Raw genomic sequence first — 16,954 nt, 5'->3', positions numbered from 1 at the left:
ATACAGGGTGTACTCTTTTTTTATCTGACTTCCTTCACTTGGCATAATTTGTGGTTTATTCATATTGTGTGTACGTGAACCAATCTCTTGAAGTTTCTGTTATAGTGGTGATTATCAGACACTTTGACCACTTGTGATGAGCCTTATTTGGGAGCAAGGTCTTCAACTTTGTGGTTTTTGTTTGTTTTATTTGGTTTTCTGCTTCTGCATTAGTTCACTTAGGGTGATAGGGTGATGGCTTTCAGCTACTTCCATGTTGCTTGCTGCAAAGGACTTGATTTTGTTCTTTTTTATGGCTGTGTAGTATTCCATGGTGTATATGGACCACATTTTCTTTATCCAATCCACCATATATGGAAACCTAGGTTGATTCCATGTCTTTGCTATTGTGAATAACACTGTGATGAACATAGAAGTGGATTAAATTTCTTTTTCTTGACAGTCTCCTAATTTATGCTTGTACATATATTTTTCTCTCATGCCTTGAGGTTTTTAAAAGTCCTCTCCTCTTTCTCATGGCAATACTTTTACTAAAGTACATTTCCTGGGAATCCTTAGGGTTCCCCTTATTTTGAATAGGCTGAATATTTTCATATGTTTGGTGATTTTTATCTTCTAATCCTTTAATAGGTTTGAAAGTCTCTCTTGGTATGGGTAGCTCAGATAGGCTCCATCATAGAGTCTAGAAATCATCCTATGATTTTTTTTGCCCATTCCTAGGTAAAAACAAAACAAAACAAAACAAAAAAAAAAACAAATCTAAGTTTATTAAATTTTCTTCAGTGGTTTAGAAGGCAGTAAATAGTTTTTGCTTGGTTGAGAAGGAGCTATAGGCAGAGACATGGTGGAGGCAGTTTCTCTTTGTTCAGGAATGATTTCCTCCTTGTGTGTCTGCTTTGAAAGCCATAAACTGCCCCCTCCTCCTACCTACACCTTGGCTAGTGAAGATCTCTGAAGGATTCTCCTGTTCCCTCCTCTAGTCATCTGCTACTTCACTGGCCTTCCTTGGAGTGTACGGCATAAGTGTAGGGTTCTGCAGTTTCTGCCTCTCCTGATGCCAGCTGTGGAGGTCCAAATAGGATTAGAATATGTGTCCATCTTGGTTTCTGTCCTCATCTCTAATCTAGGAGGTGGGTTCTGTCCACCACGTGCAAGTAGGGAAGCCCATCAAGGTAATAAAGTATTGTCAGCATGTTGCTATGTGCTGCTAGTTAGCAAGAATGTCTGGAGTGGTGTTTCCTCTTACAGGCTAGATTGATGACCGGTTAATGTTTTAGCAGTCAGGGACTCACTTTCTTTGTATTATTAGGATGAATATTTATCCTGAGATAATGAAGAATAATGCTGAAAGTACTGCACTTGGCTGGGCATGATGGCTCATGCCTGTAATTCCAGCACTTTGAGAGGCTGAGGTGGGTGGATCATTTGAGGTCAGGAGTTCCAGACCAGCCTGGCCAACATGGTGAAACCCTACCTCTACTAAAAATACAAAAATTAGCCGGGCATGATGGCAGGTGTGGCCAGCAACTGTAGTCCCAGCCACTCAGGAGGCTGAGGCAGGAGAATTGCTTGAACCTGAGAGGCGGAGGTTGCAGTGAGCTGAGATTGTGCCACTGCGCTCCAGCCTAGGTGACAGAGTGAAACTCCATCTCGCAAAAATAAAAATGAGATAATAATTAAAAATAATTAAGTACTGCACTCTGTCAAAAGACCTGTAGTTATGTTAGTGGCACTTACCTTGTTCTTCAATTTTCTCACGCATAAAGTAGAACTTATATTAATTATAAATTCCTGAACAGTGCTGTTTTGTATATCACATGAGATATGTTGTAAATATCATAAATAGTTGTAAATGTGTCTTCTACTATGATATATTCTCATTATTTTGTATTTTGACAGAATTATTTCTTCATCTTAGGTCAGAACACTTTCCAGATTTAATACTTGTCTGCACTTAAGGCAAAATGTTCATTTTAGCATTAGAGTTTACTGTAGGTTACTTTTTAAAGTTACTGAAATCAAACAAATATTTCCTATGTCAGTGTCTCCATGAATAGTACCTGATCTTTCTATTAAGTTAATACAGAGGAAATTTAATTATCAAGTCCTTAAAAAATATATTCACAGGGAGATCAACTTATAGTCCTTTATATGAAATATGAACACTCTCTTGCTTTCCTTTTGGTTAAGGTAGGAAGATAATAAATCACAGTGGCTTGGGTTTGAATACTGGTTTATTTGCTAACTGTATGACCTTGCAAATGATTTAAACAATACCGCTGAGTCCTCATGTGTAAGTTGGAGAAAACAGTACATCCCAACAAAGTTGTTGGAGGATTATGCCTGAACATGTGAAAAACTACTAGTATTGTGCTTAACATATAGTAGTTGCTTAATAAATGATAGCCATATTCTCAGTGCACACTTAAGATCACACCCTAATTGGACCAGTAATCACATTTCATCTATTTAGTTGGAAAAGTAATAAACTGCGTCTTTATGCCATTTTGTGTGTGTGGGTATGTGTTTTGGTAGAGAACGGGGTTTTGCCTTGTTGCCAAAGCTGGTCTGGAACTCCTGAGCTCAAGTGATCTCCCAAATGCTGGGATTACAGGCGTAGGCTGCCGCATCCGGCTAATAATATGCTATTTCAAGTGCATTTAGAGAAAAGTGTTGATGAACCATGGAATGAATATTCTTTTTTTCTTTCCTCTTTTGTTTTTAAATCACAGGGCACCTCGATTTAAAGATTTCCAGCAACAGGACAGTCAGGAGCTTCTTCATTATCTTCTGGATGCAGTGAGGACAGAAGAAACAAAGGTCAGGTTTCTTTATGTATATCATGTATTCTCTTCAAGAAGAGGATACAAAACTAGGGGATTATTGGGGGGCCAAGGCGGGGTGGATCATCTGAGGTCAGGAGTTTCAGAACAGCCTAGCCAACATAGCGAAACCTTGTCTCTACTAAAATATAAAAATTAGCCGGGCATGATGGTGCATGCCTGTAGTTCCAGCTACTTGGCAGGCTGAGACATGAGAATTGCTTGAACCCAGGAGGCAGAGGTTGCAGTGAGCCGAGATCACGCTACTGCACTACTCCAGCCTGGGTGACAGAGTGAGACTCTGTCTCAAAAAACAAACAAACAAAAAACAACTAAGTAAGTAATTTCTATTACAATTTAAAAGTACAGTTGAGAAATAATTTAATTTTTTAGAATAAATATTCTAGATATTTTTTCTTTCTTCTGTAAGATATTTACCTTTATCCTTTTACAGCCCTATTGTCCTTTTTAGTTAATGTCCTTTGGCTGTAAATAAAATAATTTAAACTAGCTTAAGTAAAAAGGAATTGTGGCCAGGCCTGGTGGCTCATGCCTGTAATCCCAACACTTTGGAAGGCCGAGGCAGGTGGATCACCTGAGGTCAGGAGTTCAAGATGAGCTTGGGAAACATGGTGAAACCCTGTCTCTACTAAAAATACAAAAATTAGCCAGGTGTGGTAGCATGTGCCTGTAATCCCAGCTACTTGGGAGGCTGAGGCAGGAGAATCGCTTGAACCCCGGCTGTGGAGGTTGCAGTGAGCCGAGATCCAGCTGGGTGACAGAGTGAAATGCCATTTAAAAAAAAAAAAAAAAAAGGAATCTTAAGATGCAGGGAGATATTCCTGGGGGATATAAGAACAGGAAAGCTGTCAGGAATCCAGAAAGCATTCTTCTTCTTATCCTAGTTTCTCTGGCTCTGTAGATTTTCTTCATTTTTCTCCATGCAGACCAAGCAGTATTTGCATGTCATAGTTCCATGTGTGTAAAAACTATACTGGCTATTCATGATTCTCTATTTTTAAATTCCCAGTAGAGAGAAACTTCATTATTCCATGTTGGATTAGATTCCACTCATGGATCAGTTGTTTGTGGCTAGGAGAGAGGAGTCCCAGCCTCTTGGATGAGAGAGCATTTCTCAGAAAAGGAATAGCCTGTGGACTGGATAGATTCCCCAGTGTTGATTGTAGGCGTATCCCCTAACTGATTGGCTCTTTATTGACTTTAATGTTAAATTAGTTAAATTCAACTTCTTCTGGGGAGGGGTTTCCTGTGCACATAGGATTCAGTTTATCAGAGAAAATGCAAGATATTAAGGATGTCAGATACACAGCACACATTCTCCGTTTTCCTCCCTCTTACTCATAGAAGACATTGCTGATCGTTCCTAACAGTCCAGGTGAGTTTGGGTTCAGCCTCAGAATTATTTTCTGAGCACACCATTGTGGGCAGCCGTTGTCAGTCATAATTGGAGTAATAGATGAAAACCTGTTTTCCATTCAAGGCAAATATATTTCTTAATCTATATGGTAATATGTAATAAAAGCAGCCAAGTGTTCAGTGAAGTGCATACGTGCTTGTGATAAGTAGTGCTAGGCAAGATGGACCTTCCTCTTTTAAAAAAAATTCTGCCAGGTATGGTGGCTCATGCCTGTAATCCCAGCACTCTGGGAGGCCAAGGTGGGCAGATCACTTGAGCTCAGGAATTTCAGACCAGCCTGGCCAACATAGTGAAACCATGTGTCTACTAAAAACACAAAAATTAGCCAGACGTGGTGGTGCACACCTGTAATCCCAGCTTCTTGGGTGGCTGAGGCATAAGAATCGCTTGAACCCAAGAGGCGGAGGTTGCAGTGAGCTGTGATTGCACCACTGCTCTCCAGCCTGGGCAACAGAGCAGAGCCTACCTTGAAAAACAACAAAAATCCTGTTTTAATTGTAGTGTGGCAGTGTCTCTTTACTCCTAGTGACCAGTTTCCAGTGAAGAGAAAATTAGAGTTCTAATATTTTCTTTAAAGTTTCCTTTAAAAATAAGGATTGAGTTAATTACTCTCTCCTGCTATAAAACATCATGTAGCACAATCCTATTTTTAATTGTCTGCTTATTGACTTTCTTATTAAGCTAATTGAATTCAGCTTTTAGAGGTGTCATTCCTTTTCTGCCACCTCTCTACTTTTACATATTTGATCATAAACCCTACCACTTTCTATTTAGATTTATGTCCCTATCTGTCAGCTTTCTTAGATTGTGATCTTTTTGAGGAATGGTACTATGTATTGTCTCTGTCCTGTGTGCCTTGCACATAGTAGGTGTTCTGTGAATTTGTGTGTGTGTGTGTGTGTGTGTGTGTGTGTGTGTGTGTTTTGTTTTGTTTTGTTTTTTTGAGACAGGGTCTCACTCTGTCATCCAGGCTGGAGTGCAGTGGCATGATCTCAGCTCACTGCAGCCTCTGCCTCCCAGGTTCAAGTGATTCTCCTGCCTCAGCCTCCCGAGTAGCTGGGATTACAGGGTGTGCCACCATTCCCAGCTAATTTTTGTACTTTTAGTAGAAATGGGGTTTCACTGTGTTGACTAGGCTTGCTTATTTAGACAGTGTCTTGCTCTGTTGCTTTGGCTGCAGTGCAGTGTTGTGATCTCGGCTCACTGCAACCTCCAACCTCCTGGGGTCAAGTGATTCTCCTGCCTCAGCCTCCTGAATAGCTGGGATTACAGACACACATCACAAAGCCTGGCTAATTTTTTTTTTTTTTTTTTTTTTTTTTGTATTTTTAGTAGAGACAGGGTTTTACCACTTTGGCCAGGCTTGTCTCAAACTCCTGACCTCAAGTAATCTGCCTGCCTTGGCCTCCCAAAGTGCTGGGATCACAGGCATGAGCTGCCACTCTGGGCTCCCTGTGAATGTTTTTTGAATGAGTTGTATGTGCTTAACCTTAAACGCAACTTTTTTTGAGAATCTGAATTGGGAAGAAATCAAAATAATTATTCTTATGTGTTATACTAGCTAGTTTCTTTTGATTTGCAATTATTTTGAATATGTTGTATTTGAATAAACTAATAAACCGACAGGATAATACTGTGTTGTTTTAACTACATTGTGTCTAAAAAAGAAAAAAAAAAAGAGATTTATAATTAGTTAACCATTGAGGATATTAGGATAGTCCCCTAGCTAGTATTTGATCACATTTTCTTAGAGCTAGGAACTGATACTTAGAGTTGAGCTTCAAACTCAAGTCTTTCTGACTCCCAAACTAATAATCTTTCTAATTCTATAAAATACTGCTGATTGAAGTTTAGTTTTAATGCTTGGACATCTGTAGTCAGTAGAAATAATGATTTTAAGTCTGCTATTTAAAATGTAACCACAATTATTTTACTATTTGTAAAAGTATTAAAGCGGATTCAATAATTATGGTATATTGCTGTTCTTGTTGAGGGGTAGATGCATGTTGTTGGCACTGTGGGAACAGGTTGCTCTTTATATTATGAACAATAAATGGGCCTACAGATGATATGAGTTACTTTAAGATTAATTCAGATTTATCAATTGCTAGAATTATTTTTTTCCCCATGATTTGCAGGAATACGTTTACTATGTGGTGGTCATGTATCATTAAATGGAATTAAAAATTATGTAAGTGGGCTGGGCATGGTGGCTCATTCCTGTAATCCCAGCAGTTTGGGAGGCTGAGATGGGCAGATCACCTGAAGTCAGGAGTTCGAGACCAGCTTGGCCAACATGGTGAAACCCCGTGTCTACTAAAAATACAAAAATTAGCCAAGCATGGTGGTGTGTGCCTGTAATCCTAGCTACTCAGGAGACTGAGGCAGGGGAATTGCTTGAACTCGAGGTGGAGGTTGCAGTGAGCCGTGATCGTGGCACTGCACTCTAGACTGGGTGAGGGAGTGAGACACGTTCTCAAAAAAAAAAAAAAAAAAAAAAAAAAATTATGTAAGTGAAGTTAAAAGTCATGTGAATAGGTTAAAATTATGTCTTGGGGTTTTTTTTCTGTTGATGTTATAAAAAAAAGTAAAATATATCCCTGTCACTTTTTTCTGTCTTACCTCTATAATTCGGTAGCAGTCTTTGTTATAATTAAATTATTGTTTAGTCATAATGGTGCATTGGGATGCACAGTATCTTAGGCAGCCCAGCAGGACACATTGGTTTTGAAAGCTCTTATCTTTCTTGCACTATTTGAGGGCTTTAAATGGTACAGTAAAATTAAAATGTCAAGTCTGTGGATCTATTCAATTTCATAAGCGAGGACAGTCCTGACGGTCAGCTACAGTGAGTATCAGGGCAGGAGCTGCATTGTCTGGCCTGGGAACTCCACAGCTGTTAATCGTGCTGTTGTTGTAGTGTGTCACTGCCATGTGTTTCTTGATTGAAGAAGGCTACAGTGTTATGTCTGCCACCAGAATCTTTTAGTAATGATGAAAAACTGCTGACCTCCTTTCATATGGTTTCATTGAAGTCTTTTCTGAACTACAACATTGAGGAATATACTCTTGCTGAATATAGTACTTAAGGGATCATTTGTGCAGAAATTGTAAATTTTTCATGTACAAAATCAAATTTCCTAGAAGTTCTTTTATAAGGCAGTCTTTTTAATTTATACATTTATGCTTCTTTGTTTTTTCCTTATAATTTGCACAGTAACTAAATTAATGATATTACATTTTTATTATCTTCAAGATTTATTACTGTAATATATTTTTGGTTAGAATTATTTTAAAGACAGAATATCTCAGCTAACTTAAACTGTACATTATTTTCATTCTTGTTTTTAAAGTATAAGGTGGAGATTTGAAATAGTTGAACCGTGATACTGCTAATTGATTAAGTGCTACAGTTATTAACAGCTCCCTGACCAAAGTATGTATCATTCTTTTAACCTAAATTGTTCAAAGCATAACTCCTAACAGTGTGGAATTGTATATGGACATAAACTCATTTATTTTCCTCAACTTGATGAATTACCTATTAATTGACTTTTAAACAGTTTAGAGTAGAGAATATAAATTCATGGTTAGGATCGAAATTAAAAAGCAAAAGTCTAATATTTAAAAGTTAATAATGTAAACAATTTCATTTTACTCTTTTTAGGGTGTAATCACAGCTTTTTAGCTTTTTTCCTGCTGCTTGAATTGGTAACTTCTTAGCTTCTTTTGAGTGATACGACATTTCAGGATATATAGCAAAGTTTCATTAAATCATATCAAAAATCATGTCTGAATTAGTAAAATGTTTAAATTGTAGGATAAATTTACAGACTAAGTTGAGTTAGAAGTATTCCTCTTGAGTTGTTTGAAATGTTATGATTATATGAAATATTTACGGGTGAACATTGGTATTTATTGGAATTTTTCATTTAAGTTCATTAAATATTTCTCCTGCATGGAATTTACACAATTCCAATTTGCTTACTTTAGTTCAATAAATTCTTTTTTCAAGGTGTAAAAGTCAACTTTAGCTTAGACAATGTCTGAATTATATCAACTTTCAAATTTATTGAGTCTGAATTGGAGATTATTTCACTATTTAATAGCTTCTGGGAGACATTTTATTGTTTGATTTCTTTATAGTATATAAGTGTATTTCAGGACTTGTGTCACACGGTATGAATTGCTTTATGTTTGCTTTTATCCCCTACTTTGTAAAATATTTAAGTGTTTTGAATCTTGTATTAATTTTCAAAATATGCTTGAGGACAGTAAACAGTTATAGGAAATATAATGTGTTAATCACAGGCCAGTTAGTAATAAGTGAAACTCAGCTTCACAATTATTGGAGGAGAATGTGTTAAAAAACATATATCATACACAGAAGAAACATAAATCATACACAGCAGAACAATTCTGAGGGGTCATGAGTGTCTTCTGCTTATCCAGGCAGCAGGGCATGGAGCGAGAATAAGAATGTGATCACCTCCCTCTCCATGTAATATTGGGTTCTTAGATTAAAAGCATGTTATAATGGCAGAAGGGGATCTTGGTGTTGACAGTATGTCTGATTCATAAGTCTCATTGCTCCAGTCTGGGTTCTTTACCTCTCATATCTGATGTACAGGTGTCACTCTGGAATTCCTCCTAACCATGCTCCTGAGAGTTCCCTTTGCCTCTCTTGTGTTTTGACTTTGCCATTGTTTATATCCCGTGTTCTTGTCTTTCTTCCTTTATGCTCTTTTTTTCCTTATTCAAAAGGTGGCATATACCATATATATAACTTGTTGTACTTTGTCTTTTTTCACTTAATATATCATAGTCATCTTTTCTGATTAAAAGATAGGAAGGACCAGGCACCACGTGTAATCCCAGCACTTTGGGAGTTCGAGACCAGCCTGGGCAACATAGGAAGAGCTTGTCTCTACAAAACAAACAAACAAACAAACAAACAAAAAACAGGTGTGGCAGCTCATGCCTGTAATTCCAGCACTTTAGGAGGCTGAGGCAGGTGGCTTGCTTGAGCTCAGAAGCTCAAGACCAGCCTGGGCAATATGGCAAAACTCCATCTCTACAAAAAATTTTTTAAAAATTAGCCAGGTGTCATGGTGTGTGCCTATAGTCCCAGGTACTTGGGAGGCTGAGGCAGGAGGATCACTTGAACCCAGAGAAGTCAAAGCTGCAGTGGGCAGTGATCACACCACTGCACTCCAGCCTGGGCAACAAAACAAGACACTCTCAAAAAAAAAAAAAAAAAAAAAAAGAAAATTTTTTTTTTTTTTTTTTTGAAAGATAATTAACAAACTTTTCCCTCATCCTACTATCATAATCTGAATTAGGAAGACAAAATTCATCCACCAATTAGGGGCATAGTTAATGTAAAAAGGTCACTTATTAAGTTTTATTCTTGGAGTATGTAGTTTTATTCTGAAACTTTTCTGTGAGATTGGATCTTTCCTAAAACATACATAAGAGATGTAGAAATAGTTAATATAAACCTTGTCATTTACTGAGAGCTGCTGAAGACATAATCATTATTGACAACTAAGTTCAAGTAAAACCATAATTAAAATTTGGGGGATTCTTCTTGCTATGGACATTAATTGATAAATTTGGACTTTAGTTATATGTGTATATAAATGAGGTAGTCCACATAGCATAGAGATTATAGTAACCAGCTTGATAGCTTCTTAATACAGAAAGGTCTTCACAGACAATAAATTTCATATGGTCTGTTTTCTTTTTTGGTCCTAATTAAGAAGTGTCATTTTAGAGAGAGGGAGAAGGAAGAAAGAGGGCAAATGAATTTACTCTAAGCAACAGGACTAGGCTGCTTGCTTTTTGTACACTGATAAAAATACATTAAATCCAAGAGAGAACCTAAATGTAGAAATTCTGACTCTTACTTGGGAAAATTTGACATTAGAGCAATCCATTCATGGAATTTGAGACCTGGAAGAAATGACATTTTTTAAAAATTTGGTCATTTTATTTTCAGACTAGGGAGCTGAAATCCACAGTGTACCTTGCTGTTTGAAAGTACTTTTATTAGGAGGATGAGACCTGAGTTAACTATTATTAGACCAGAATCTATTAACTTTGTTTTACAGCGAATACAAGCTAGCATTCTAAAAGCATTTAACAACCCAACTACTAAAACTGCTGATGATGAAACTAGAAAAAAAGTCAAAGGTATGTTGACTCTTTGTTAAAACTTTTTTCTGTAAGAAAATATTAAAATTTTATTTTAGTTGGAAAAAGAACTGAGCATTATGTGAACTAATCCACCAAAGTAGTGGCTTTAAAAGGAGGACATAGTTGCTGCAGTGTCTGAAAAATACTTTAGTGGAACATAGAAAATGCTAGAATGTATTCATGTGAATTTATAAGAATAAAGCTAATACCAAGTATACAAATTGACACTGATACCTTTATGTGAGGTCTTCTAAGGGAAACTTGAAAGGTTGTTGAAAGTAGCAACCACACTTGGAAGTTCATATTTATCATATTGTATCATTTGACATGTGTTTGGATCAATGGATTTATGGATATTTTTTAGATGTAACTAGACAAAATGTTTAAGTGCTCCAAAGACTCCTGCAAATAAACCGTTTATTGAAGAGAGTGCTGGTAAGTCAAGTGTAAGTGCACTTTGCCTACTCCTAGTGTTTGCTATTCATCCATAAAAATATGAGCCCCAAATGATGATTACCTAATCAAAGTTGGTTATTTGTCATTATCAATACTACAGTGTGGGTTTATATACCTTGCCCTAAGTGTATATTCTGCATTGAGATACTAACTAATGTTAGCATGAAGTGATTTTTAGAAGACATTTAAAAATATTATTTGTATTTTTTTCTAACTTTTGTTTTTGTGGTTTTATAATGTATGTACTACAGGTCTATAATTTGCAAACATACACACATTGTTACTGTGCACTTTATTGTAATTAAGGGTTCAAGATTTTTAAAAAACGTAGCTGCTCAAATATGCTTTGTTCTTTTGTGTTGAGATAGTGCCATCTCGTGGATGTTTAGAATAACAGCCCCGTTTTTCTTTCCCTTCTTTCCAGTTTTGTACTCTCTATTCCCAATCCCTTGTAGTTTTTCTAGATGAAACATCTTTATTATTATAGTATTTCTACATACAATTTTAATTAATGTTTACTGATATATTCAGATATGTTTTCTGTCATTCAGTGCTCTAATATTTTAAATGATTTTAAATATTGTTTGTATGAAACTTGAAGATAGAGGCTCAAAAAAGAAGTTTGAAAGAGGGGTGAATAGGTTTGTTAATATACTTTTTCCTCCCATGGTTTATGATGGAAAGTTTCAAATTTTTATTAAAGTAGAAAGAATAGCATAATGCAGCCCTTTATATCTGTCACCCAACTTAAACTGCATTCATGGTTTATGTTTAATCCATTTTCTCCCAACCTCAGGTTATTTTAAAGTAAGTCATTGGCATTTTTTTTAATTTATAAATATTTCCTAAGCAGAATAATTTTAACTTTTAAAAATATAACCATGTTCTTGAGTTCTTAATTACCTATGTTAATTCCTTACACTTGCCTTTTACGACTGTTATTTTCATAGCCGTGATCCTGGCATCTGTAGTCCTGATAGCATAATCTCCTTTTCCATTCTTCTGTGTACTTATTGGTTAGACATGAGGTTTTATAAGTTTTAATAGGAGTGGTTGAGGTGTGGTATGAATAGTGGTTGTTTTGTTTTACCTCTTAAGTTTAAGAATAGTTCATTATTTCTTGGAGAAGACTAAAGTAGTTGATAGTTGTAAATCTGCTACAAAATTGTAAAGGAGAAAGACTTTAGAATGTTGTATGTATAGTAAAATGTATTATTAAATGTAGTACAGAATATCTTATTCAGATTACTTTTGAATAACCAGAAGATAGCCTATTATACTGCTAGATGGATGGTTGACATGTTTTTTGCATTAAAAAGTATGATTTTTACAGCATATGGAAAAGAAGGTGTGAAAATGAACTTCATAGATCGGATCTTTATTGGTGAATTAACTAGCACGGTCATGTGTGAAGAATGTGCAAATGTAGGTACTTTAGAATTCAATTCAGCATGGAATGGATTACAATCACATCATTTTTATTATATTTTCTTTCACATATAATTGTTGGCAGTCATTTTTAAAATTTGACAGATGATTACATAATAATTCTTGAAAGTCTTTTTATACGCTACACTCCTAGAAAGTAAATGTGATAATTTATATATTTTTAAAAGTAAATGTATTTTTGTGTTATTTTTCCTCATGACACACCTATGAGGCAGTTTTAGCCTGTCTTAATACACTGAAATTCATTAGCTATCTGTTCGAAGTGAGAGAAAAACTTCTGTGAAGAGAGTAACTGTGCTACATTGCAGTGCCCTAAAATGTAATTCCAGGCTGGGTGCAGTGTCTCATGCCTATAATCCTAGTACTTTGGGAGGCCAAGGCCCGTGGATCACTTGAGGTCAGGAATTCAAGACTAGCCTGGCCAACATGGTGAGACCCTATCTCTACTAAAAAAAAATACAAAACAATTAGCCAGGCATGGTGGTGGGTGCCAATAGTCCCAACGACTTGGGAGGCTGAGGCAGGAGAATCACTTGAACCCAGGAGGCAGGGTTGCAGTGAGCCGAGATCGCGCTACTGCACTACAGCCTGGGTGACAGAGTGAGACTCAGTTTCAAAAAAAAAAAAAGTAATTCCAATAGAAATAACTTAATGTATTAGCATAATTTAGGGTGGTTATATCACATTTGATTTAAAGTTGATATGACATATTAAAGATTTTTGTGTAGACTTCACTCACTTTGAATTTAATAATTTTTATTTTGAATGCCATCTTTAACAACTTAAAGCATGTATGAATTTTTTGTAGATTTTCAATTGCTTGTTAAGGAATATTTCTGTAAGTGTATGACTTAGAGTATGATAGGTTTAAATTTCTGTTAGATTTTAGTAGTAAAAGGAGCCTTTATTCATTTTCCTGTCCCAGATTATGGAGTATTTTTCTGTGTTTTCTAGCCTTAAAGAAGCAGGATTATAAAATATATCTCATTCTAGCCTGTCACATTGAAACACAGAATGCATGACCATGATTATTTAAGTTTCTAGACTATTCAACACAGAATTTGTTTTCTCTCTCACAAGATAGAGAGTATCTTTTAAAACAGAATTATCTTAAAGAATCTATAAAACACAGCCAAGCTCTCTGCTTTTTTCATGGCTTTTTCTTAACATTTCATAGTTTACTTATGTTACAGCCCTAAGCTCACCAAAAATGTCTAGTCTCTTTAGTTAATCTGTTTAATAAAACAGTTTTTTTAAGTTATTTTAAATATTACAGGCCAGTCATATTGACAGTAATAATAAAATTCAATTGGATCACGTTCACTGATGTTTGAGAATATCTTGTTTTGATTAACAATGTGCTGCAGTACCCAATTAAATTGCTATTTTTTTAGGAACATTTTTTAACGTAAAATTTTAGGTTGCCCGGGAAGTTTGATTTCTTTGTACTTTACAAAACTATATGTTATATTAGAATTCTAACTGAAGTTTTCAATGTGTTTTCCTTTTAAGATCTCCACGGTGAAAGATCCGTTCATTGATATTTCACTTCCTATAATAGAAGAAAGGGTAAGGAGAAGAAAACTAATGATGAAGCTTTTGTGAAGAACATTTAATCATTTATTTAAACATTTGTTGAGTATATTACCAGATATCAGAGAGTCATTATTTTTTATATATAATTGAGTTTGTATTCATAATTGAGTCTGATTTGGGGATTTGTGTAACTATGCATAAAGTATGATGGTTTTTATTCTCAAGGAATTTAAACTCTTAAACACTTTTTATTTTGATAATTTGTTAATTTTTTGTATTTCAAGTCAGTTAAAAATTTTAAGATGAGGACATCCAGAATTTACTAAAGAGGTTTTGTGTTCTGTATGTGGCATTTACATAGGTTTCAAAACCTTTACTTTCGGGAAGAATGAATAAATATAGAAGTTTACGGGAGACAGATCATGATCGATATAGTGGCAATGTTACTATAGAAAATATTCATCAGCCTAGAGCTGCCAAGAAGCATTCTTCATCTAAAGATAAGGTAAGACCATAAGCATCTGTTAGATGTCTGTTTTTTAACAGTTTATTAACAAAAGTTTCAAGCACATCTAAAAGTAGAGAACATAGTGTAATAAACTCTCATGTACCCATTTTTTGGCTTCATAATTATCAACTTGGCTACTTGTATACTAACTATATATATCCCACATCCTCCCCTTCCTCCCATCCCAGACTATTTTTGGATAATCCCAGATTATTTTTGAAATAAATCCCAAATATATCATATACTTCAATGTGTATCTCTAAAAGAGAGTTTTTGTTTGTTTGTTTGTTTTTTAAGACGGAGTTTCGCTCTCGTTGCCTAGGCTGGAGTGCAATGGTGCAATCTCGGCTCACTGCAACCTCCGCCTCCGCGGTTCAAGCGATTCTCCTGCCTCAGCCTCCTGAATAGCTGGGATTGCAGGCATGCGCCACCATGCCTGGCTGATTTTGTGTTTTTAATAGAGACAGGGTTTCACCATGTTGGTCAGGCTGGTCTCGAACTCCTCACCTCAGGTGACCTGCCCACCTCGGCCTCCCAAAGCGCTGGGATTACAGGAGTGAGCTACTGCACTCAGCACTAACAGAGGGATACTCTTTTAAAAACCAAAAACCACAGTACCATTATCATATCAAAAATATTAATTCATTATAAATAAATAAAGATTCAGTCATTATTTAAATTTCTGCAGTTGTCTCATAAGTACTCAGTTTTTTATTTTGCTTTCTAAAGTTTGGATTTTAGGATTTAAAAGGTCTGTAGATTGCAGTGCCTCTTTTTTTTTTTTTTTTTTTTTTTTTTTTTTGAGATGGGAGTCTCGCTCTGTTGCCAGGTGGCATGATCTTGGCTCACTGCAACCTCCGCCTCCCAGGTTCAAGTGATTCTCCTGCCTCAGCCTCCTGAGTAGCTGGGAGTACAGGTGCATGTCACCACACCCGGCTAATTTTTGTATTTTTAGTAGAGACCAGGTTTCACCATGTTGGTCAGGCTGCTCTTGAACTCCTGACCTCGTGATCCACCTGCCTCGGCCTCCCAATGATTGCCATGTCTCTTAAATCTCTTTTCATCTACAGATTCCCTCTCCCTCTTTTTCCTCCTTTGCAGTTTATTTGCTGAAGAAATCAGGTCCTTTTTTTCAGCAGCATGGTGTTAACAGATTCCTCTGTCACCTTTATTTCTCCTCTGAGACATTTAGATCTAGAGGCCTAGTTAGGTTCAGATTTAATTACTTATTTAATTTTTAGCAAGAAAACTTTTAGGTGGTGGCATGTATACTTCCATCAGCTAGATGCACATAATGTTTTATGTCTTTCTATGATATTACCAGTCACTGATAACCATTGTCTACATCTATTATTTTACTAGAGACGTACCTGGTTGTTGAATTATCCCATGAAAATGGAAAATTATTCCATGAAATGGTGATAATTGATAACCATTGTCTAGACCTATTATTTCACTAGGGACATACCTGGCTGTTGTATTATCCCATGAAAATGGAAAGAAATCAATCTGAACTTATACTTCAGCAAAAAAAACTTTTTTATATGAAATGATTTGTATTAATTTGGCAAATTAACATTAAATTTAACTCACTCTTTTAATTAATTAATTATTGAGACAGAGTCTCACACTGTTGCCCAGTCAGGCTGGAGTGCAGTGGCACGATCTCAGCTCACTGCAGCCTCCCAGGTTCAAGTGATTCTCGTGCCTTAGCCTCCCAAGTAGCTGGGACTACATGTGCACACCACCATGCCCGGCTAATTTTTGTTATTTTTTGTAGAGACAGGGTTTTGTCATGTTGGCCGGGCTGGTCTCAAACTCCTGATGACCTCAAGCGATCTACCTGCCACGGTCTCCCAAAGTGCTGGGATTACAGGTGTGAGCCACGGCGCTGGGCCTGAATTTAACTTACTCTGTTAGAAGACTTATGTTAGAAGTCACGAGACTTCAGAAAGGACAACATGTTTTCTTTAAATAAAAGCTAATTTTGCTTCATAAGATATATAGGACAGTTAAATTCAACTTGAGCACATGCTTTATTCTAATGGTATAAAACAAAGCATCTTACGGAGTTTGAAAAGGTTAAAGCATTAATTGTGTTGCTATTCCCCTAAAAAGCACTGGTTATTAAAATATAAATGTGTAGTGATTTTTTTTTCTTTATTTTTATTTAGTTTAAAGAGTTAGGAGATTCTGTGGTACTGGCCAAAGTAGTTTTAATATATCCGCTATCCAAATGTATGAGAGAAATACTTCCCACACAATATTGGTTAGGAACTGAGAATATGCATATATGATATATAGAAACTGTCTGTACCTCAAAGATCTGGACACCACATGGATATAACTTGTGCTTGTGCTGAACAAATTGGACCTACTCTTTATTGAAAATTTTTTTCATATAATATTTTTTGTTACTTTTTTATTGGACCTATTCTTTATTGAACGTTTTTTTCATGTAATAGAGTTACCTTTTTTTTGGTTTTGATGGGGAAAAGTGCAAGTTTGCATACGGTTCTAAAATTAGAAAAGTACAGTTCTAATAAC

The 16,954-nt window shown here is 35.9% G+C and overlaps 1 protein-coding gene across 16 annotated transcripts in view; it reads left to right on the top strand.

The window, feature by feature from the left end:
* USP45 (ubiquitin specific peptidase 45) overlaps nucleotides 1–16,954 on the top strand; it is an 83,545-nt gene that overhangs the window by 37,020 nt on the left and 29,571 nt on the right. For 7 of the 16 annotated variants that reach the window (NR_164167.1, XM_063724636.1, XM_063724637.1 and 4 more), the window contains 5 exon segments: nucleotides 2,733–2,820; nucleotides 10,374–10,455; nucleotides 12,248–12,339; nucleotides 13,876–13,932; nucleotides 14,261–14,404. Coding sequence is in view for 12 of the 16 variants with exons in the window: in XM_063724636.1 (XP_063580706.1) it covers nucleotides 2,733–2,820; nucleotides 10,374–10,455; nucleotides 12,248–12,339; nucleotides 13,876–13,932; nucleotides 14,261–14,404 (463 nt within the window). In the remaining 4 variants the exon portion in view is untranslated. 16 annotated transcript variants of the gene reach the window in all.

Source organism: Pongo abelii, chromosome 5, assembly GCF_028885655.2.
Source record: "Pongo abelii isolate AG06213 chromosome 5, NHGRI_mPonAbe1-v2.0_pri, whole genome shotgun sequence".
In the NCBI taxonomy this organism is placed as follows: domain Eukaryota; kingdom Metazoa; phylum Chordata; class Mammalia; order Primates; family Hominidae; genus Pongo; species Pongo abelii.
The sequence above is the reverse complement of the archived record's forward strand: the minus strand, read 5'-3'. Positions and strand labels throughout refer to the sequence as shown.